The following is a 24,726-nucleotide window of genomic DNA, read 5'->3' as shown; positions in this document are numbered from 1 at the left end:
AGAAACTGGTGGACATCCTTATATGTGTTTCTCTGTGTATGCCATTGCAGGATGAATTTTCAGAGGGAGGGTGTTGTCGTTCAGGCATATGTACTTTTTATGCTGTGATCACCCTTCCAGAAATTATATCATTTTATGTTCCCACAAGTGTTTAAGAGGGGACACTCTGCTCTTTCTTTCTCAGCAACATAGGTCACTTTCATTCTTTTTACTTTTGCCAAAGTGGTAAAAAAAATGGGGTCTTGCTGAGGTCTAAATTGCATTTTTGGGCAGACTAATGATGTTAAGTATCTTTTCATATATTTATCGGCCATTGTATTTCTTTGGTAGAACACCTTTTCAATGGGCATGAGAAATGCCTATTTACAGAAAATGAGAACCAAGTGCAGTTTGAAATGTCAAGGGTTTTGCTATTACTTCTTAAGTCTTTAAAAAAGAATAGGCGTGGAGACAGGGTGGGAGAGCCAGGTTTCAGGAGTGGGGAAGAGAAATGGAGTCACGTTTATGAATCACACTAAAATCATAAAAAAATAAAAAGTGTCCCATGAAGATGTGGCGAACCTAAGCAAGTCTGTAAGTTTTTTTAAGCTTTCAGAAAATTAGCAGTTTTCATGTTAGGAAAATTGTCCCAGAAATAGAAAACATAACATGCTACTGAGTTCATTTTTATGAAGCAAGTGTAACAGTAATACTAAACCTTGATTACCAAGAAAGACAACTTATTATCATTTGTGGCTCTAAGATGAACATATAAAACACACTGCTAGAAAACAAAATCGATAACATACTGTTGCAAAGTTCTGCAATAACAAAGTTGAGGTTTTCATGAACTATAAGGAAAATTTGATATATGGAAATTTATGCACATAATATACTATATTCATGGGCTAAATAGGAAAGGAAAATTACGGTTATCTCATTGGAGTCTGAAAATTCAGCACCTAATCCTTATACAAATCTAGAAATAAAACATACTGCCTTTTCATGAAGAAAAGTAGTTTTTGTAAACCAATTGCCAACAATACTGGAGTCAATTTCATAAAATTAAATAATTTAGGAATCAAGCTAACCCAATAAGGTATGGAACCCAAATAAGAAAGATAAATATTAAAAAATAGAAAAGAAAACCAGTATTAGGTATTCATGGAATATTCATTTCATAGTTATTATAATTAGTAAAAATTCAGCAAAGCACAAGGGAAGTATTTAAAATGAATACTATTTCTACAGAGTAACAAAACAAGTTAGAAAACATGACATTATAAAATATTATTCATAGTAGCCTCAAAACAATTTAAAGTACCAAGGAAATAATGTTAGCACAAATGCAAAGAAGCAACAAATTTTAAATGAAAAATTTAAACGAGAAACCCTGGGGAGGCCATACCAGGAGACTATTATTAATCACACCATATACAGAAACTAAAAGATGCTTGCTCCTTGGAAGAAAAGCTATGACCAACCTAGAAAGCATATTAAAAAGCAGAGACATTACTTTGGTGACAAAGGTCCATCTAGTCAAAGCTATGGTTTTTCCAGTAGTCATATATGGATGTGAGAGTTGGGACCATAAAGAAAGCTGAATGCCAAAGAATTGATGCTTTTGAACTATGGTGTTGGAGAAGACTCTTGAGAGTCCCTTGGATTGTAAGATCAAACCAGTCAATCTTAAAGGAAATAAGTCCTGAATATTCATTGGAAGGACTGATGCTGAAGCTGAAGCTCCAATACTTTGGCCACCTGATGCGAAGAATCGACTCGTTGGAAAAGACCCTGATGCTGGGAAAGATTGAAGGTGGGAGGAGAAGGGGACGACAGAGGATGAGATGGTTGGATGGCATCACTGACTCTATGGACATGAGTTTAAGCTGGCTCCGGGAACTGGTGATAGACAGGGAAGCCTGGCATGCTGCAGTCCATAGGGTTGCAATGAGTCGGACACGACTGAGAGACTGAACTGAACTGATATACTGAAATCTTCCCAATGGCCCACATTTACAAATACAACAGCAAATAATTTCCTGCATCAAGTTTAACTAGAAAGATAAGCTGTCCCCAGCCCCTGCATGGGTGTCACTGTCCATAGAAGTGCATGAAGCCAGAAAACAGAGGGGGACGAGGAGTTGACCACTGGCCTGGTCACTGGTCAGAGTGGAGACATCAACCAGGACAGAATCAGTGCCATTTTATAAAAAACCTGAATACCCAACAGGCCACAATAAAGGAGTGTTTCTATAAACACAAAGGTACATCCTCTCTTGCTGAAACAGCACAGAGTCATCAAAAATATCCTCATGACAACTGTGTAGCAATATGAAAAATACTTGTCTTATAATATCACTACATTTAAAAAATAAGACATACAGGGACTTCCCTGGCGGTCTGGTGGTTAGGACTTGGAACTTTCACTGCTGGGGTCCAGATTTGATCCCTGGTCAGGGAACTAAGATCCCACAAGATATGCAGCGTGGCAAAATAAAGACACAAAATGGTAAGTATGTAATAAAAGTCATGAGGAAAAGAATATGCATTGGAAAAACAGGTAAATGAATAAAATCAAAAGTTATGTTGTGGTCTTAGGAGTGGATCTTTAATTATATTGAAAATATATTTAAAGTGATTTCTGAGCAACAAAAGGTGCAACAGAAAAGTCTTTAAACAAGGATAACTATGCAACCCTGCCTGTGTTGGGGAGGAAAAATAATTTGCCCTCTACCCTTCAGCATTCTGGAGTGAAATCTCTGTAATAAAAGATGGGTTAACCAGAGAGAAACAGACAGAAATGAAGGAGGGGGAGGCTTCTGGGAAGCTGGAATCTTAGGTTCTTAGGCTAATCCCATTACTACTTGGTTTATAATCTAGGGGAAGCACCTTGCCCTTGGGACCAGCTTTTTCCTTTGTGATGGGGAAGGTGGCATTCACTGATGGTGCAAATGTGATAGATAAGCACTTATCTTCTGCGTTGGGCCTGCAGAGAGGATCATGGGCCAGCAGCAACATTCTTTCTCAAACAGCCTGGACGCAGTATCCCAGTTCTCCTCGTGAAAGTGGTCCAGATACCCTCACCAACAGTGGCAGGGGAGTTCATGTCTCTTTGCCATCTATGTGCAGATGAGCTCTACAATGTAGGCTGGAAAGGGGCTAAACTCCTAGGTATATGGAGATGTCCCAAAGAAAATGCTAACTTAGCCTTTTTAAAAAATTGAAGTATAGCCAATGTATCAATCTTAAGGGAGATCAACCCTGAATACTCACTGGAAAGACTGATGCTGAAGCTGAAGCTCCAGTATTTTGATCATCTGATGCGAACAGACGACTCATTGGAAAAGTCCCTGATGTTGGGAAAGATTGAGGGCAGGAGAAGAGGGTGTCAGAGGATGAGATGGCTGGATGGCATCACCGAGGCAATGAACATGAACTTGGGCAAACTCTGGGAGATAGTGAGGGACAGGGAAGCCTGGCGTGCTGCAGTCCATGGGGTCACAAAGTCGGACATGACTGGGCGGCTGAACAACAACACAGCCAATGGACAATAGAATGTAAGTTGCACAAATACAATACAGTGATTCACAATTTTTGAAGATTCTATTCCATTTATAGTTACTATAACACATTGGCTATATTCCCTGTATTGTACAACATTCCATGTATGTTATTTATTTTATACATAAAATAAATTGTTGTTTGTTCTCCATAATCCCCTCCGTTTCTTGCCCCTCCCCCTTCCCTCTTTCCTCATTCATTTGTTCATTCAACAGATTTTAATTAAATGAGGCCTGTGACTGGACATGGAACAATAGACTGGTTCCAGATCAGGAAAGGAGTACGTCAAGGCTGTATATTGCCACCCTGCTTATTTAACTTACATGCAGAGTACATCATACGAAATGCCGGGCTGGATGAAGCACCAGCTGGAATCTAGATTGCCAGGAGAAATATCAATAACCTCAGATATGCAGATGACACCACCCTCAGGGCAGAAAGTGAAGAAAAACTAAAGAGCCTCTTGATAAAAGTGAAAGAGAGTGAAAAAGTTGGCTTAAAACTTAACATTCAAAAAACCAAGATCATGACATCTGGTCCCATCACTGCATGGCAAATAGATGGGGAAACAATGGAAACAGTGACAGACTTTATTTTCTTGGGCTCCAAATCGCTGCAGATGGTGACTACGGCCATGAAATTAAAAGATGCTTGCTCCTTGGAAGAAAAGCTATGAGCAACCTAGACGGCATGCTAAAAAAGCAGACATTACTTTGCCAACAAAGGTCCGTCTAGGCAAAGCTATGGTTTTTCCAGTAGTCATGAATGGATGTGAGAGTTGGACTATAAAGAAAGCTGTGTGCTAAAAAATTGATGGTTTTGAAGTGTGGTGTTGGAGAAGACTCTTGAGAGTCCCTTGGACTGCAAGGAGATCCAACCAGTCAATCCTAAAGGAAATCAGTCCTGAATATTCATTGGAAGGACGGTTGCTGAAGCTGAAACTCCAACACTTTGACCACCTGATGCAAAGAACTGACTCATTGGAAAAGACCCTGATGTTAGGAAAGATTGAAGGCAGAAGGGGATGACAGAGGATGAGATGGTTGGATGGCATCACCAACACGATGGACATCAGTTTTGGTAAGCTCTGGGAGTTGGTGATGGACAGGGAAGCTTTGTGTGGTGCAGTCCATGGGGTAGCAAAGGGTTAGACACAACTGAGCGACTAACTGAACTGAACTGTGACAGGGGCCAAGGATTTAAGGACATGTTCCCAAATGTTGGAATCACCTGGCAAGGCTTTAAGAAATACTGACGAGTGGGTGGGTCTTACTTCCAGTGATAGGGATTTCATTGATCTGCAACATGACTTGGCGTGGGAGGTTTTCAAAGGTCTGCAAGTAATTCTGTTGAGTTTGGGAACTGCTGCATTAAGGCATGAGGTCCTTTTTTTCTGACTCTACGGCATAATATACTTCTACTCTGTGGATACATGTTCTAGCTTCTTAATAACCAGGGGGCAGATTTGGGGAGTAAACCATGAGACACAGGATTCATCTTCTGAAGGGTCTTGCCAGTCTCTTCCTTTGCCTGTCATGGAGCACAAGCTTAGGGCAGATCCCACAGGGCACTGAAGACGTTATGGGAGAAAATACAGTCTCTGTTGTACTGGCACTGGAGGCTCGGTAGGGGTACACACCCCAGGTAAGCTTTTAACAGGAGAGGTAAGTGGTAGGAACAAGGGGAGGCCAAGGGGGATGGGGTGCTGTGGGAGCCCCTCAAGGGGCATCTTCTCCTGGGATGGGCGGGCTCTGGGGGTGGGGAGGGAGTACCTGAGGGTGAGAAGCTGGTGCCTTGCCATTGTTTTCACCACACGGACTCCTGGGCCTGGGCCTTTGCCAGTCACCTCACTGAGCACCCTCTGCCCATTACCTACATGCATTTCCAGCCAGCGGGGCCGTTCATTACGTTATTTGATGCAGACGTGTTAATTAAGTACCTCTGTGCTGGGCATCAAACCAGATCCAGCTGTAAAGTGGGCAGACAAGGACAGGGTCCATGAAGGGAGAGCATTACCTCACCCAGCCCTGTAATCTCTGGGCAAGCACGTGAACCTTCAGGGAGACGGCAGCGACGCTACAGAATTGAACACACTACTTCCTTCTCCTCTATGTCCTAGTTACCCTGTCCCATGAAAACCTCGTGTGCCATTGGCAGAATGCCAGTCTATGCCCGCAAAGATGCTCCCAGCAATGGCAACACAGGCAGATCTACCATGGTTTCTGATCGCCCCTGGGGATACCAGGAACACCTGGGATGGAAGGAAGGTTTGTCAGAGGCCAGATTTTCGGTGTGTACAAGTGGGGCTGGAGACCAAGAAGACCTAAATATTCATGTGAACTTCAACTGACATTGGGACACATTCAGAACACATTTTCCAAATTGTATAAAACGACACAGTATATTTATGACTAAAATGAAAAAAAAAAAATTCCTTTAAAATCAACTATGCTCTGCGATTGGTCTACATCCTTCCTTGCCCTGCCCCCGCCCCATCTCTCATCACAGCCCGCAGCACTGCTGAGATCTGATCTACTTTCCTGGTACCCTGAGAGGAAAAGTCAGCAATTTGAGAGAAGCCGTTACTGAGAGACAGTTATCCCTTTATCTCAGCTGAATTTAGAACCATGAAAAATTGGACGCAGTTGAAACGTTCCAACACTAGGAGTCAAGACTTGTTAAATACAAACCGTCCGTCTACTGGAGACCACAGTGTAGTCATCAAGAGGACGTTCACGAGAGCCGTTAACTGGGTTCACATGGAAAATGTTTATTTTAGCAAGTACGGTGCACAAAGCAGGGTGAACATTGTATATGCACTTTCTCACTTAGAACCTAACCAGGGGAAACACATCTTTCAAACCTGGGAGTACAGAAGAGAAAACAAAACCTTGCGAGGAAGCTGAGCAAGGTCACACTGCAGCTATCGTGGTGGCTGTTTAGTTGCTAAGGTGTGCCCCACTCTTGTGACCCCGTGGACTCCAGTCCACCAGGCTCCTCTATCCATGGGATTTCCCAGACAAGAAAACTGGAGTGGGCTGCCATTTCCTTCTCCAGGGGATCTTCCTCACCCAGGGATTGAATCTGCATCTCCTGCATTGCAGGCCGATTTTTTACCACTGAAGGGAAGCAGGGAAGCTATGGTTATTTAGAGGTCATTTGGTTCCTTTTTTCCTTTGACGTGATTCCTATGGTGTGAATTAGTTGTATGAATTGGAAATAGATAATACATCAAAAATACTTTTCCAAAAACAGAGGACCGACTCAGGGTCTGCTGGTCTTAACTCAGCTTCCTCCATCAGTTGAAAAGTCTCACCCTCACTCGTGTTGGAGGTCACAGCAGGATGAGCAAGAGCATGTTTTCTTGGGAGGCCACGCCCATAATGCTTGCCTTGGCTGAAAACCACGAGGTCGAGTCTCTCAGGTTTCTGGATCGAATTCTAAGGAAGGGTGGCTGAGGAAGCCCAGGGAAGAAGGAAAAGGCTCGGGAGCTTGCATGGCAGCCATGCAGCCAGGGGAGAGGCGGCAGTTTCCAAAGCAGGCGAGGGTGGCAGCGGGGACACTTGGAGAGGATGGAAGAGCAAGAAGGGAAGGGGGAAATTTCAGAGGGAGGGACAGGAAGGCAGCAAGGGGCTGGAGAGCAGGCCTCTCATTCAGGGAGCATTGCATTTGCTGCCTGCCTTTTTCCATCTTAGAATTCGGATCCAACCTCTATCTTTGGAGCCTCAGGGGGAGGCAACAGCAGGATTGCTGAGGATCAACACACACAGGCAGGAGAATGGTGTTTCTCTCTTTTATTTAAAAACAGTGCTTCATTACCATTTGCAAAGGCAGAGGCAGTGCTCTTCCTTCGCTTAGAGTTTATAAAAGCCAGCAACATGATCAATAATTTATACACATGGATAGTAATACAAAAAAAAATAAGGAATCAAAGCTAAAGATCTAACTACTCCGACCTTCACAATTCCAGCTACTTGATAATAATAGGAGTAACCCAATGAATACTGTATGGTCTAAAGCTACTATACAATATGATTCTTAACGAGAGGGGAGGGATTAGAGACTGTCACAAAGCCCTGGGTGCTTCTCTGGAGTTGGCAGGGAAACAGGACCCTGGGCAAGCAGCTCGGGTGTCCTAGGAAGTGATTCCGGGGGGCGGGGAGGGGAGGGAGAAAAGGCCAGGCGGTGGATTATGCAAGCATCCCATGGGAGGCCCCCGTGCCCTGCAGGTACCTGTTTTGCCATGGCAATGGGAGGGGGCCTGAGAAACTGCAAGTAGGGATGGTTCCGTCCCTGCCACGGGGAGCGGGGAGAAGAGGGGAGGTTTGCTGGCGATTTTAGCCTTGCAGAGATTTGGACTGAAAAGCTCAGAGACTCAGGTGGGTCAGCCTGTCGGGGACAAGCCAACCCACCCGGCTCTCTCAGCACTTTGCAGCCCTAGCTTAGTGTGTCAGCCCCAGGTTTGCTCCAGCTGTTCACAAGCAGGATTATAACACAAGGAGAAAACAATTAATATCCCGTAGGGGGAAAAAAAAAGGATCAATTCATCACTCAATATATAATACAGCCAAAATGAGCTGCCAAAACTTTGCACACACACACACAAAATACTGTGAACAGAAAAATACAAAAAAAAAAAAAAAAAAAAAAAAAATGAAGAAGCTGGGGGCCTGGCGGGGTATTGATGCTGCTTAAAGCACTCATCGGTCCCCAGAAAAACCAAACCAAAAAACATTTTTTAACAAATTCAAAAATGTATGTACCCCCTGGGAATCTGGCATTGGTAACAGGGGCGGGGAGCGGGGGTGCGGGGTTGCGGGGAGAAAAGAGAATTGCTGTTCCCTTTTTGCTGGCAGGTATGAGCTGAGCCCTCACCACACCGGCTGGTGTGTGAGTCACTGCCAGGCGGGGCCCCTCCAGCTGGCGGTCCCCTTCAAGGCCAGGTCTGAGTGGTGGCCGATGAGCCGTTCTCTCCGTTACCAAGCCCTGCCAACCAGCACTACCATGGCTGAAGGATCGACCGTTTTCCTGAGTAAGCTGTAACTGGCTACAGTTCTGGTAACGTGGAGAACTCAGCTGCTGTGGCCGCGGGCCCACGGGCCCTGCACGAGTGCTCCCCTGGCCCCCTCGGCTCCTCCTTCCTAGTGCACTGGAGTTGGGAATTGGAGAATTTGCTGTGGCCTGGTCTGGAAGCCTTAAAGATGGGGGCCAGGGACTCGATGGCAGCCGCTGGACCAGAGGGCACCCCCCGGCTGAGGACACCCAGAGTCTACTTGGAAAGGGCCCTGCTCCTCGCTCCAGCTCCTGATGGCTACTGCCTGGTTGATCAGTCAGGCGAGGATGAAGGAAGAACACAGGAGAAGGGAAAGGGAGGGAAGAGGCTTTCAGACAGTAACATTTCCAAAAAAATAGTGTTTTATGCAACAGAGCATCAGGCTTCACCGGTGGATACTACAAACAGTCAAACATTTTCAAGAGCATGACAAAAGAAAAACACACAAGCTTACGTTGGATGTTCACCTTGCCCACTATATATTTTTTTTCCTATCTTAAAACAGTGCAAACAGTAACTTATGCTTTTAAAACACCACTATCCCTTCCCCACCCACCAAAGTCCCTTTCCTCCTATCTTCTGGGGGAAACAAGTCTGTGATTTTGCACATGGTACTGTGCTATAGGGGGCTGCAAGCAGCAGAGAAGCGGCGGGCTTGGTGGAAGGGGGCGGTCCCCAGGGCTCCCCCTTCCCCTCCCTACGGCTCTGCCCTGTCCTCGCTGGGCTCATCCTCCTGCCAGAGCGAAGGGAGCTGCCCAGCCCTTCACAGATAGACCTGGAGGGTGCTCCTGCCCCGGGTTCACACCTCCCTCCTATCTGGAAGCTATGTGACTACTTAGAAGGTGGCGGTGACTCAAACTTCTCTGCCAGAACTCTAGGAAAGTAGAACCTAAACTAAGAGCAGTTCAGCCCCTGAGGAGTCACTTGCAGGAAAAGCTGCTATCATTGATTTCTACTGAATAGAGCCCACTAGCTCCCCTGAAACTAAGAGCTGAGCCCCAGTTCCCTTCTTTTTCAAGGAAAGATAATATTGGCTCAATTCCACCCATGGCTGCTGGAGGAGGATGGTGCTGGTAGGTTTTGTAAAACCTGAGAGCCTTAAAAATGATGAATTGCAACAGCTGATCAGGGTCAGTGGGAGCTGAATTACGTAATATAATGGGTTCTGGAGAAGCTCTGAGGACAGCTCTCTGGGCTGAAAGACGGATATTCAGGTAAAGGTGTTTACTAGAGGATTCCTGGAAGGAGCCCGGCTTCTAAGAGTAAGAAGCGTGGTATAGAAGTCTACATGGTGACCTACAGTAAAGCTGTCGAAGTCATTCACGTGACTCAGCATGGGTAAGTTTTCTAGACTTATCCACCAGCATCCTCTAACAAACTCACGAGATGCCAACTCTCTTCTGACTTTGTTTCTGAGTCCACTGGGAACGAGAGTCAGGAAGAAACAAGCACTGATGGTTTGAGGAACCTGCCTCTGATGAAGCTGCCTGTGTGGAGTCTCAAAGTTCAGAAGCTGATGGGGCAGGTTGATGCCAGTAAACTGAGGTGCTTCAAGAGCCCCAGTCAGCGCTGACACTGAAAACCAAAGGCCCTTTAATAACTATTTAGTCTTTCTTAGTAAAGGGAGCTGAAGGAAGCAGTGTTAACACCATCCCTGGAAGTATAGCAGAGGCCCACTGGGAAACACAGAGCTTGCCTACCGCATCCTCAGCCAGAGCCAGCTGAACTGAAATGTACGAAAGCTCAGGCCTCTGCCTCTTTTAAAAAGGGCTGTAGAAGCTGCCTTCCCTGCCTTTCCCATCACTATTCCCTCTTTCTGGAAAAAAGAAAAGAAAATCCTTGAACTCACTGCCCTGTTCTCTTCTGCCATGGATACAACTTTAGAATTTGGCCTTGTCTCCACTGAAGCAGTGGCTCACCATTTGTAAGAATGGCCCCTGTATGAACAGGACACAACATTTCTCTCAGATTCTTTAGTCAGTAAAAGCTCTCCCTCAAAACAAAAGTGAAAGAAAGAAAAATCCTCTCTGCCCCCAGTCCCTCGGACTGTGAAAGCCCCACATCCCATTCTCCCACCCCAAACTGAAATACTTATATACACACAAGAAAAATTGTCTTAACAGCAACAAACCAAACTTTGGCTTGGGGAGGAGAACCCTTAGAAAATGGCCAATGGACTGGGCAGTCTGGCGTACTCTAATCGTGCGTTCCTCCCCAGAATCAGTAAGATTGCATCGAGGCCTCTAGCTTCCTTGATGTCTCCCCTGGTTTCAGGGAAGCCTCTCTCCCAGTTATTAGGAGAGAAAGGATTCTGAAGGGGGAGAAGATATGTATTATACATGACAGGTCAGCCCCCACCCCACCCCACCCCAAGACAGATCCCTCTGCTTACAAAGAATGCTTGATGCTGTCATACGTCAGTTATTTTAATTCAGGGACAAGAATCAGGATCAGGCAAGAACATGTGTGGAGGCAGGAGTAAAAAAAAAAAAAAATTAAAACAACAACAAAAAAACAACAAACCAAAACAAACCCATAACAAACCAGAAGCTCCATGTCTCTGAATTGCTCCCTTTAGCAGCTATCCCACGGGTGAAAGGTCACCCTAGTACCAATGTGAATAGACCAGGGAGCCAAATGGACCGTGCTTTTCCATTTGCTAATGCCTTCATTTTGGAAATACTGCAGGACCCTTGCCTTTAACAGCTAATAGCTACAAGAGAAGCACAGCCCCCGTGCCCTGATAACAGACAGAAAATTGAAGCTGGGTAGTGTAGCAGGGACTCACTGTGTGGCCACATGAGTGGCTCTTTCTGGCAACATGTGAGGTCCTGGCCATTTCAGACCCTCCTTCCTGTACAGGAGGGACGGGAGCAGCCTCAGGGGCTTCAGTTTCATGTCCTGTAGTGTTCACGAATACCAAGTGGTCCAGGTGCTCAGCTGGCTGTCTTTGGAGGATAATGAAAAGCTGGGTGAAATGGCCATAACAGCTCCAGACTGTGGACAGAGAAGTGACTCGTACAGGCTCTGGAAGATGAAAAGTCCTATGGCTTTGGAGCTCGTACAAAGTGCCTTTGCCTGCCCTTACATGCCCTGCTCACCAAACCTCCAGGGACAGTTGATCTAGGGCTCGGTGCTTTATCTTTTGCCAACAGAGCCTATGTTACATGTTTTACACTCTGTGCTGACTTTCTGATGCAAGAGAAAGACTGGGAATATCAGGGCACCTTGTCAGACATCATCTAACATCCTTTTTCTTGCCCTCATCCTCTTCACTGGCACTCGACAATTTGGACTTCTAGCCTGCAAGCCGTGCCCAGACCTCTGGGGAAGGCTGGCCACTGGCTATTTATTCTTCTATCCCTGGGTCCTAAATTCTTGAATCTTGAGGACATGGGAGCAGGGTGTTAGTAAACGGAAAGATGAGCTAAGCGGTGGTTCAAAGAAAGGGAAGAAGCCCAGCAGGAACGCTAGGGTTTACAGGAAAGAAAAGAATGATCTTTCTCAGACTCCAGAGTTCATTTGGAGACCGGATGCCTAATGAGGTGTTTATTATCCACAGTCTGAGCGCATATTTGGAAATATTAATACTATAATTCCAAAAACCATGCCAACTATCTCAGGCTGTGCATGTTAAGATGATTATAAAAAGAATGGAGAAGACAGGAGGGAAGAGGAGAGGAAAGTGTCTTTGTGATTCTCCTGCTTTGCAAGCACACATTCCTATCATCTATTAGCATGTGGATTCCAGCCACAGCCAATCAGAATGACCTGCCATAGACCAGAAACTCAGAAGACTAGAAGGATATCCTGTTGCAGAGAGGTCTCTTCTACTTCTGCTTGTCCCCCAGCCAGTCAGCACCAGATTCACTTTGGTAATCCTGTCTGCTGATTTCTGATCAGATGCATTTATCAGCTCCTAATGTCTCTCCTTCCTCATTAACTGCCTCTTCCGTGACTGATAGAATAAGCTAAGCACGGACATACAGACATGGAAATGCATTTTTTTTTTTTACCACAGTTAAAAAAAAAAAAGAAAAAAAAAAGAAAAAAAATGCACAATCTTTGGAACAAAAGAATTAAAGGCAGAAATTTAAAGGAAAAATACATATTCAAAGAACATAGTGAGGTATAAAAAAGTATTCTCTCTTTTTTTGTGTTTTTTTTTTTTTGTTTGTTTGTTTGTTTTTCCTCTTCATCTTGCTATAGAGTTCCTCTACTAGTAAATATTGCAATAGCCAGGCCTCATGAACTGGGGGGCTGTCCCACTTGCAGGGGTCTCACGTCACTTCAGTAGGGGGCAAATCGGCTGTAGCCACCTCGGTATAAACTCGCCTGCAGTAATTAAAGACACAAAAATTATTAAAAGGTTGATGAGAGAAGCATTATGAAAGAAGACATATGTCCTGAGAAGGGATTTGGAAAAACAGCTTCCTTAGAAGCTTCAAAGCAACTGGTTAGATAGTGTCTAGTGCATGAGGTCAGGAAACCAACTTCTGTCTCTAAAATGCTCCAATCGGGACCCAAATATTTATTGCCGACCTGATATTCTCAAGGGGAGGGGATCATAACAATTCATTTCATTATTTACACAAATTAGCACAGAAGAGAAACTCTGTGCAGTTTAAAACCAGGTCTGTAAACAGGTGGATTTTGAAAAGCACGTGTCTTGTTTACCTTGATTATTTCAACATAATTGTGGCCTAAAGCAGATTGCTGACTTTACCTTCCTCCCATTACCTGACAATGGAGAACATGGTACTTCTGATCACTATCACTGTCATATCCCATGCTTGAGATGGTGCTGGATTTAAACCTGAGTTAATCTTTCAGTGAATAAAGCCTATTGCACCTCAGTAATTTATAAAAACAACCAGGTTGTTTCTTGACGTGCTGATTTTTATCTTTACATATACATATATATATATATATATATATATGTATATGTATATATAGCTGGGGTTTTAGCTGGACTTTATTCCTTTAATCATTATCAAATGATTTATCTTTTTCAATCAAAGTTCCTTAGGACCGTATCACTCCTTGGGTCATTCTTTTGGTATAGGATTTATAATATTTGGACACTAAATAAAACCTTAGGGATTCCCATCCCTTTCTTTATATTTTATGTTCCTACCTCAATTCTGACACTTCCCCCTGCCCTACCCAGACCCTATTACTTCCTCCTACAGATCCTCATCAGTAGATTCAGTGTGGAAAATGGCAGGCTCTAGAACATCCTTTATGTCTTAACTGGGACCCATCATCTGCGTCCCTCTCAGACATGGTCCCCTGTGTTCCCAGGCCCTTGCCTGGTGGCACTGAAGATGGCAAGAGAAACTCTGGCACGAGGTGGCATCTCTGTGGACCGGCCACTGCTGAACCCAGTAAGTCCTGGTCACTGGACCTGGAGGTGTCCTGGGGGATTATTCTAGATGAGCTCTATGGATGCTTTGTATACTTCTAAGAAAATATTGTATTTTGCCACAAATGTTACTAATAAAATATCTTTGGAAGGCAACTGCTTGGTGATTTCTATTACTATCTACTGGAAGGCTTAAGAATAGGGACATCTTTTGGCATCTGCATTTGAAACAGGTAAAGTTTTCTGAAAACTTTACTGTGAAAACTAGAGTCCTATGGCCCCAAGTCTTAGCTAACACCTATTAGTAAAACTCTGCTCAGGCATGCATCTAACATCTGAGGCAACATAAAACAGCAGTCTCATTTCTGCTGTCTTTACCCAGGCCGGGAACTCACATGAGCACACAAAGGAGCCACGTGAAATTTACAGGTAGTCTTACTGGATTTAATACTTTGGCAATGGAAACAGGGCTGAATTTATTACCTCCCTAGATCTTCTATAATCTGTAGGTAAAAGTCAGAAGTGAAATGTTTAAAGAATAAAAAATGGCACATCTACTTACCACAGCGCCAACTCCATAACTAGCGGCAGGGGCAAGGGCATGGTAGGGGTCGGCTGTGTACACCCTGCCATAACTGGAAAAAGAAATCCAATCAGGGATAAAGAGAAAGGAAAGACAGTAATCAAACAAAAAACACAAAAACTTAAAAGTGTGTTTGACTGTCTAAGGATTTGTGAGTAACTTGGTCTTGGAATGCTATTAGGAAACTAGCAGAATGGAAAAAAAAATCTCTGTCTGCTCCTAAAGGCAGTAACTGAAAATCTCTGAAGTAGGTCTATAAAACGGAAAAGAAAGGTGTTGGTGATAAGGAAGCGGGAAACCGGGGTCAGAGCCAGAAGGGCCTAAGAACAAGAGGGAGGGAAGAGTCTGAGCTGGTGGGTTTCTGGTGGGGCAGGGTGTGGGGAGAAGGCCTGCAGAAAACTCAGCTCAGCAGCAGCCCCGTGGCCCAAGTGCCCTTCTGGAAAGGGTGCGGGCAGGGAAGGGGGTGGCACAAGGCAGCGGGGCTCGCCCTCCCTCAGCACCTACCCGTCGCTGTAAGCGGCTGCAGCGGCGGCAGCGGCGGTGGCTGCGGTTGCAGTGGCGGGCTGTGCGTATCTGTAGGCTGCGTACCCACCCTACAGGAGAGAAGAGAACTCACTTTACAGACACCTCTCCCCCCGGGGGACAGGTGAACACACACCCGCCCACACGCAGACAGACGGGACGCAGAGACAGACATGGACACAGACACACACGTGGGGAGAGAGTGTTTCAAACTGCATCAGTCTGCATGTTGCTCCTCAGTGCAAAATTAAGCTCCGCCCAAGACCGGGATTTGTTTTGCAATTTGTAGTAGTAACATAAGTAAACTACACTGGGGTGCCTGTTCTCAAATTTAAGAAGTGAAAATATGATTTAAAATATTTTAAAATTAAAATATAGTTGATGTACAATGTGGTGTTAGTTTCATGTATAACATAATTCAGTTATATATCTAAGTATCTATTCTTTTTAGGATTCCTCCCTATTATAGGTTATTACAAGATATTAAGTAGAGTTCCCTGTGCTATACACTAGGACCTTGCAGGTTATCTATTTTTATATATAATAGTGTGTATGTTTTAATCCCAAGCTCCTAATTTATCCCTCTTCCCCCTAAATGAAGATATATGATTTTGGATCTATCTTTGTTGGAACTTTCAGCAAGGAAAATATTTACAGCAAGTTGGGAGAACTTTATCTGACAGGAAATGGAACCTTTAGAATTAAAACATATAAGTTTATATGTGCTATCTTCAGATTCTCTGACGTGTACTCAAACTGATCTACTGCTAAAAGACAGCAGTTTATAGAGAAAGGGCCCATACAAGCGCTCTGCTCCACGTGGCCTTGCGTGTTTGCCAAGAGGCTGGGACAACCAAATGACATTCAGAAGGAAGAACCAGTGCAGACCAGGGGTTGGCAAACCTCCATACGTGGGCCAGTGTGGTCTGCCACCTGTTTCTGAAACTAGCTGTAACACAGACCGTATGGCCAGTGAAGATGAAAGGCTTTACCACTTGGCCCCCTACAGAAAAAGTATGCCAACTTCAGTCTATATTTCAGACTCAGGCACATCAGATTACAAAGGGCTGCGGGCTCCTTGGGCTAGGTTCAAATAGATTAGGAAGCCCTTCCCACCTCCCCCAAGCATTTAACTGCATTTGCTTTTCTTCCCTAAAAGCTTTTGGGATCCTTAGGTCCCAATCTCACAACAGGCTCTGGAGCTTTTCTTCCACGGGTTCAAATATCCTCTTAGTCCCAAAGAGCTTCCAACTCCCCTGTCCTGCTATTTTACCTCCGTTTAGATGAATCGAATACTCAAAAGGTTTTTACTGCCAGTGGGGGAAGCATGTGTATTTCTTCACAAAGTATTTCAAAGATAATCACAACAACAAATGGCACATGAGACAGGCTACTGGAAAAAGTGGCGAGCCCTATTTTCCTTCTTTTTCTTTACCTTTTTAGAATTCATCTATTTTCCCTAACCTAATTCAGTTGTGTACTTATATTATTGTCTTAGCTCCATCAGATATAGCAAAATATAACCATGTCCACTTGGAGGGCTTCTCAGCAGTGAGCCACAGCCCATTATGTTTCCATAGATTAGTATGTCCGTTTCTCATGGACATCTGAAGCTTTCTGCCCTGTGCTTTCTACTTTTGATCTCTTCAAATGTTCAATTTTTGCTAAGTCTACAAAAAAAAATTTGAATTTTTCTATATCGTTTCTTAGGATTGAAAACAAGCATTTTCTAATGGGACCTCTGGTCTTCTTAACCACCTTACTGGGCAGCTTCTAGCTTGCTGCTTTTATTTCTGTCCAAATCTTCTTCTGGAAATACCTGTAATTTCTTCTTACAGCTTTTTGCTTCTTTCTTACGTAATTTATGCTTTCTCTAACTGAAGACACTGTACTGTGGGGTAAAGTATACTCCTGCTCTTTAAATTTATGCTCCTCAAATTCATCAGAAGTAGCTGCAAATGTACATTAAAAAAAAAATCCCTGATTAGTTTTCACTGGTTTTGTATTATTCCTTCCTTGTTTAAGTGAATGATTTGAACATTGTTTCAATTATAGATCTTTCCATAGATATTCATATAAATAAGAAAATTCTCATTAATATTACCAACACTGGTAATGGGATGGGGCCATGGCAGGAGAACCCTCAGGGGCTAGCTGTGATCCACAAGCTTCCTCTGAGTTCTAGTCAGGTCTACCAGGACAGGCATGGCAGACTGATTTGGGTAGAGCCGTATATCCAAGCTGCAACATACACCCTGTCATATATACACGCCTAAGTATCTACATTATATATAAACTAACTAAAGTATCTCCTTCCTTCACTTTTTAAAAAAAACTTCTAAAGAAGAAATGAAACAGTAAAACCAACTGTTAAACAAAACAAGATGTTAATCATTGTAGTTGAGATTTTAAGCTTTGTATGAATCTTGAAGTTTCACTTTTCCCGTATCATTATAAATGGTTCCACTTATTTAAAATTAAAGTTAGCTTGTGTGAAGTCTAGAGCAGGGCCATGCTCAGGAAAACCTCTTTGTAAATGAGGATGATGTGGCATACAAGACATCAGGAAGTCTGTCCCTTCAGCAGGTCTTCAAAATCCAAAATAATCTCTAAAAATGGAAAAAGTCAAGGTAATAAAAGCAATTAAAGCCCAATGTATACTACCTGGGTAAAACAACTAAAAACTTTAGTTCTATGCCATGGGGCAGAGGTATATGTTCCCATAAAAATACTAACTAGATTCTCAGTAAGTCCTGGTATGTCAGATATACTGGGGATTATATTCAATCATTAAATTTGAGCGGCAGTGCACTAATTCTGGAAGAAAAGAGGTTCTGAATGAGGTTACTGATAGACATTTCCTCTTGGTTTCCTCAGCCTGCAAGAAACCAGGGGAACCTCAGTGGCTTGGGGGCAATGCTATTGTTTTATTTTTTTGAACTTTTGATTTTGTATCCGGGTATAGCCAATTAGCAATGTTGTGACAGTTTCAGGTGAACAGCGAAGGGATTCAGCCATACATATATACACGCACCCATTCTCCCCCAAAGCGGTAATGTTACTGTTGATCAAGACAATTTTAAATGGATCAGGCTGTGGGAAAGAAGGCTCCTTCCAAACCAGAAGGGAATGCAGATAATCTACCTCCAGTCCTTTCCTTTTGCTCAAAGTGAACTCTGACTCTGGAGCCTGAGCTTGATGAGGGCCTTTTGCCATTCAAAATCAGGAGCAGGACAGATGCAAATATTTTATTGGTAACAAAAGGCTCAAGAAGAATGTCAACAGAATTTTAAGAAACTACATCAATTTGTTTTTTTTTTTTTTTTAAAGCAGATAATATTTCCACATGTCTCCTCTTCTAATTACTTTACGATAATGGTGCTATAGACAGGCTCTTTTAGGAGGAGGGATCTACGTTTAGGACAGGAAGTAATATCCTAATTAACTTGTTAATTTCATCCATGACTACCCCCACATTACACAAGCTAAATTACATGTCACGGATTTACTCCTCTTAGATGTATTCTTAGTCCAAAGTATTTCTGATGGTGCTTTCAATTGGTTATTCAACAATGTGTCTCACCATAATATAAGCCAGTGAACATTCAGGTATATTTATTTCCAGTTTGGATGCTGGAAGGCATAAAGCATCCAGGCAGAGAAACCATTTTCTCAACTTTCACTTCTACGAGCAAATGTGAAGTTGTTTATGGAACATGAGAACAAAGTGCAGTTTGAAACACCAAGGGCTTCATTGCTGTTTCTTAGGTTTTTCAAAAAGAACAAGGGTGGGGGAAGGGGTAGGAGAGACAGGGTTCAGGCGTGGGGAAGGGGTATGGCGCCACATTTATTAATCACATTAAAAACTAAGCATGCCAACATCTGGAGCTAGAACGACCAGCAAAATCACCACGTTCAGACTCGGATTGGCTAACTCTATCTATCCCAGCATTCTCTTGGGACAGCGGTTCGCCCTAGGCTCTACCACAAGCTCGGTGAAGTACACAGCCTCAATTACTAGAGCGTGCAGCCACAACGACCTGGTATTACGGAAACAGTCAGTCACCACTCGAGTTAACATTCCAGACCCTAACGACTGGCCCTCCCAGCCCAGAGAAAGAGTCAATCTGGCCCGCCCGAGCCCTGGCCCACACCACGATGTTAATAATTATAACAAGCAGTAACCCATCTGTTATATCAGAGAAGGGAACAGAGACTCCACTGAGAGATTTAGAGTGAGATGTTAACATTTCTTCAGCTGACTGCACAAACAAACAAACAAAAAAAGAGGAGAAATAATTCATTTGGAGATATGAAGTCATGAGATAGCTGATGTGTATTGCTTTGAACCATGCACCAATGCAAAACTGAAGCAACCATTAATAATAAAAATTAAAAAGGACATATGTATTTACACACAATCAGACCTGTTTGATCTGAAGCAGTTTGCAGATTCTATCTGTGTGTGATTTGAAATAAAACAAAAAATGGGGATTAGCATGGCCACAGCACACCCTAATGTCGGAGGGCAGACACAGACAGCTTTTTGGAACCTGACAGCTGGATAAATCTGGCATGGCTAAGCTTGGTCCAAATATTCCACACGCCCCTTTACAAACAATTACTTTCTTATTCCTTTGTAATTCATTCTGAATGACTCCTAATGCTCCCAACTGGGGCAGCCCAATGCTATACCACTTCCCTAGTCAATCTTCGTGATTCACTTCTGACCCACAGTGCTCACTTGTATGCTTGCCCTCTGTCAACACCCAGACCTACTGATCCAGTGTTCTAAAATATTTCCTGTGTTTAAGCATTCTATCTTTTCACATTTCTGTAACACATCCCTGCCTTCAACTTCTAGCTTTTTCAAATGAAAATGCTGTTACCTTTAAGATCCTTTTGTTGTTGTTGTTAACCTCTCACTTTTCCACTGCTCAATGTCACCTAGGGACTCCACTCTGAACCAATTTTGTTGTCTAGTGAACTTCAGAGTGCTGCCACGCTGACCACGTGACTCCTCTGCACAGGCCTGAGCTGTGTTTTAATTAGAACAGAGTGGAAGGGTTCTACAAAACCTCTCCTCTTACACATGGCCTTTCTCTGTCTCCATTTAACCTTCCCTTGTCTTGATTTTAACCTGGCCATTAAGTATATTACTACATTTTTGTTTTAGGATTTACATTAAAACAGGACTTTGGTGAGCATGTGATGTCAAGACACCTTCTTTCTACCTGGAAGACAATGACATTATGTGACACTGAGAAGAAGAATGTATATTTCAAGACCAGCAGACGAATGAAAGCTTGTTCCCTGCATGTGGTGTATGGATTTACAGAGCAAAGGGAGTGGGGGTGGAGGTGGGCAGGCAGGTGGGGAGAATGGCAAGTGTGATGCTTTGAATCACTATAGCAGAGCAGAGATCTAGTCCAACTGGCTTGGGCCTAAGGCTGTGCCTCTGGGGATCACTGTCTTTACATGATTCTAACTCCTTCCTTTCCCTCACCTCCTCTGCTGAGATCCACGGCTCTGGACTGAACTTGTATGAGGAGGGGCTCTTCAGGAGAGCAAAGATTCTTTGGTGGCAATATGGCACACTGGATTAAACGTGAGTAATACAGATGTGAATACAAAACTTGTAATAATGATAATATTGTTACTGCTTTTGACTGGGAGACCTTATCTACTTGGAAGAGTAATGAAAAATTTTTAAGGAAAATATTTTAAATTTCTATTATTATTAAACTTGGGGTTAAGGAAAGGAATCTTTATGACCGATTTGGTATCTTCCACTTACTACTTTTATGATAGATGAAAGATGATCTTCAACTGACTAAGCCTTTCAAACACTTTTCTTCTGCATCTCTATAATCGTTTCACCTCCAGAAGCTTGCTGGGTGGCCACATCAATAGACTAACTGAATTGTGACAAGTTACCTGCTGCTTCCCCTTTTGCTGAGCACCTAGCTACCAGCAAATCGAACAGGGCATCATAATCCACTGCCCTCACTAATCTGGTTTTAAAGTGAAAAGGAGAGAGGGCTTAGGAAACATATGCTTCCATTTTAGAGTTCTAGTATACCTAGATTTTTAGGACAACTTCAAACTTACATAGCAGCACAGCCCAACTACTACAATGACTTCACAACAGGGGCCAATTTGGGATTCAGAAATCCTGTCTAGACGGATTCTACTTTCTCTCTTTTCTCATTTCTTTCACAGAAGTAAGAAGATGTCCCAAATGGCTAAGCTCTTCAAAATATAAAAGACCAGTTTCAACACCATGGATAAATGTGATTGACAAACTAAAAGAGGTGGCAGTGATGGGACGGTGCGTGTAACACACCTGGTGCAGATGTGTGGCAATGGGGCGGGAGCATGGAATTTTGGAGGAGGTGCCCTCATGTAAGGAGCTTGACTGGGTGCACTGCTGAGGTAGCAGGCCTTAGATCACACGCTCACAAGTCTTGATTGTCCAAAAAAGCCTCTGTTCCCATCTCTAACGTGGAGCTGGAATGGTTAGTATAATTCAATTTTTTCACTGCAATCCACAATCTGATTGATTGGCAGGTCACACTGGCACTCCTACCTGAGGTATTTTAGCGCTAATGATTGGTTCCTGTAAGACTATTCTATAACAGAACACAGGAAGAGCAGTTCAAAAAACACAGCTGTGGAAGGAAAACAATCATACAAAAAAGCCCACGAAGGGGCCCACCAGCCTTTTCTTTCCTTTGGATGCAAGCATGCTTTTCACAGGGTGAGAATTAGGAGCAGTTGTTATCCCATTAAAAAAGTGAATTAGGGTGAACGGTGTCTTTCCTACTGATCAGAAAAAGAGGGGGCAGGCAGACACATAATCTACCTGCGACACTCCCAAATCTTAGCGTGGGGAGTTTCTTTACAAGTCATGGGCACGATTGCTAGATCAGTTCTCCAGAGAGGAATGTGCCATGAAAGACACGGGGAGGAAGAAAGTGGCCAGCAGGGGTTATGGCCTAAGAAGAGGACAGGGAGAGATTACAAACAAAACCAAACCAAAAAAACCTACAAAAAATACCTTCACAGTTAATAGCCTAAATTAATATAGATTAAAAAAAGCCAGCAATTTAAACTCTTTTTCCCTCATGTTGTCTCCTCAAGTTCAGGTTCAGGGCACTTTTTAGACTAGATAAACCAACCTCTCTATTTCTGATCTTCCTTTCTGAGATAAGAACTAAACATACATTAATAGATGTTCACAGAAGGGAAAATGTACAGAGAGAAGCAGAAACAAATTCAACATAAAATGATAGGGGTTTTTATTGTTGCTCTTTGTGTGTTTTTTAAAGAAGCCTCCTTTGCCACCTCACACATGGGGTGGGGAATGTGCAGTTTTAAAAGCTGTATTCAAAGTTAACTCTAAGCCTCACTCAACAGTTCCCACCTCATGTTTTCCAGTTTTCCATTTGTGGGTTTGGGTATTATTTCAGCACTAGTAACCAACTTTTTCTTCTTTCCTCTAAGTAACTAACTGGTTTAAGATAACTAAGAAATAAAAATATCATTAGTATTCAGTCTTTTCATCAACTAGGGGCCACAGATCAAAAAAATGTTTTGGCAATGTTGCTGAATTACTTCTGTTCAGCTTGATAAGGTGGTCCAATTCGTAGATTAAAAAAAAAAAAAAACCAAGAGTATTTTCTTAAGTGCAGAAAAATCATTTCTCTCTTAATAAAGTCATATATTGTAAACTAAGGAAGTGAGAGAACTGTTAACAAATACTCGGTTGGACGACTTAACAAGGTGGAAGGAGGCAAATCTTAATAAGGTAGAAGTACATTACACTTAAGAAATCCCCAAATAAGATATCAGAGAAAAAAACAAACCCCAATTCAAGACGAAGTGTACTCAAATAGACCAGATTTCAAGAAAACTTAAATAACATAAAGGTGAGCTTCATGAGACTATGGAGACTAATGTATATGGGAGGATGTACATGCTTATAAGAGCTTATGTAAATACATGTATTTAGAAAAGTGCACTCTGGTGTAAAAGTAGGATATATTAATAGTTTCCTGGTCCTCAAGTTTCACCGTGAGCATAAGAAAAAGAGATCTTTCATTTACTTCTTGAAGACCATTAGAGGAAAGATGTGGATTTTAACTAAATTACTATGAGAGGTAATGAAATATTGATTATTTGGGTTTTATGCTTGGATAAACAAACAATTTCGGTAATCTGGGTGTCACAATCTAAGAAACATATCCACAAAGTGAGGAGGCTGGACCAAATCATGGCTAAGATTCCTTCAAGCATGTGTTCAAGTCTACTCTGAAGGTCTGCTCTAAATGGCCAGGTGTGTACACCCCCCAACTGTATCTCAGAGAACTGCTCTCTCCTGTCTACTTCCAGCAATACAGAATGCATACTCCACATGCATTCTGAAAGGGCATTAATGTTTTAAGATTGCTGGGAATCTCTGGCAGACTGTTGAAACAGTTCATTAAAAAGGTACCCTTATTGACTTTGGAGAAATTAGGGTAGAGAAATCATTTCCAGACAATTCTACACTGTGCCCAAAGAATCATTTCATGCTGACAAGTATTTCTCAGGAAACGATTTCTTAACAATGTGGGTAGTTAGACTAAGCACGCATTCAGAAAGAGATCTTTGGAGAGAGGTCCTAATAAAAGACTTGCAAAACTCAAAAACTTGACTCTTTTGTCAGGTTAGATCATTTTTTCCATATTTTAAATAACATGTGACCACCAGTCATAAGACTCGAGCTATAGCTAGACAGTTTAAATAATAGAGAGTAATAAAGATGTTACCATGGCTGGTCAAATCAACAAATCTTGTATGAGTCAAACGTTTGTAGAAGAGTGTAGGTTGCTAATGATGCCATCTGTTTCCTTCTAGATGGCTCTTAAAGAAAGGGCTCCACTAGCTGTGGACCTTCTGATACAGAAAAGCCTTCTGCACTTGAGTATTTGGTTTCCTCTCATTCCTACCCACTCTCCACTGGCATCAATTCCTCACACCTCACTCTCACAAGACAGTGCTCTCTCAAAGTATGTGAAACAGGAAAACACACATTTCAGGAAGCTTCTTGCCATCTACAGAAATCAAAGCCCTAATGATCTAAAGAGGGATATGAAATGAAAAGAAAAGCAGAAAAGGGAAAGAGCTGGTTTCAGGCTACGCTGGTCCTGTTAGTTATGTATGCACATGAGACGACAGGAAGAAAAGACTTTAAACCTGCTGATCATCTCTCAAGTATATTTGTGAAACACAGAATATCTGTGGGCATAGGGAAGGGAAAAGAATATGTCCAGTAGACTGATTCTAGCAATGACCAGGAAACCCAAAGGCTTAGTTTTTGCACCCAGGGGCAAGCGCAGTGGCAGAGAAGCATGCTTGCATTCTTAAATATATAAATATATATATATCCACAAGGAAAAATAAAATAAAAATCAAATAAACTATATTAAAAAAAAAAAAAAACAAAAAACCAAACCAAAGAAACAGAAAAAAAAAGGCTGGCTTGTCAGGGGATGGGGACGAGAAGGCCCCGGTGTGTGTACTTACATAGAGGTCAGCACCGTAAAATCCGTCCTGGTAAACCACACTGCAGAAAATCCACACAAAAACAAAAACAAAAAAAACAAAAGAACAGAA

The 24,726-nt window shown here is 42.8% G+C and overlaps 1 protein-coding gene across 28 annotated transcripts in view; it reads right to left on the bottom strand.

The window, feature by feature from the left end:
• Nucleotides 1-7,322: 7,322 nt before the first annotated feature.
• The window catches only part of RBFOX2 (RNA binding fox-1 homolog 2), a 292,278-nt gene continuing 274,874 nt past the window's right edge, over nucleotides 7,323-24,726 (bottom strand). For 12 of the 28 annotated variants that reach the window (XM_025283539.3, XM_025283540.3, XM_044941364.2 and 9 more), the window contains 5 exons: nucleotides 24,637-24,676; nucleotides 19,494-19,525; nucleotides 15,049-15,137; nucleotides 14,524-14,596; nucleotides 7,323-12,931 (listed from right to left, as the gene is read on the bottom strand). In XM_025283539.3, the coding sequence (XP_025139324.1) occupies nucleotides 12,877-12,931; nucleotides 14,524-14,596; nucleotides 15,049-15,137; nucleotides 19,494-19,525; nucleotides 24,637-24,676 (289 nt within the window). In that variant the 3' untranslated portion in view covers nucleotides 7,323-12,876. Of the gene's footprint in view, nucleotides 12,932-14,523; nucleotides 14,597-15,048; nucleotides 15,138-19,493; nucleotides 19,526-21,655; nucleotides 21,699-24,636; nucleotides 24,677-24,726 lie in introns of those variants that run through there. The other 16 variants (XM_044941365.2, XM_044941366.2, XM_025283530.3 and 13 more) reach the window with 8 other exon arrangements.

Source organism: Bubalus bubalis, chromosome 4 (assembly GCF_019923935.1).
Source record: "Bubalus bubalis isolate 160015118507 breed Murrah chromosome 4, NDDB_SH_1, whole genome shotgun sequence".
NCBI classification, from domain to species: Eukaryota; Metazoa; Chordata; class Mammalia; order Artiodactyla; family Bovidae; genus Bubalus; species Bubalus bubalis.
Note: the sequence above shows the minus strand (reverse complement) of the source record. Positions and strands in the feature narration are given on the sequence as shown.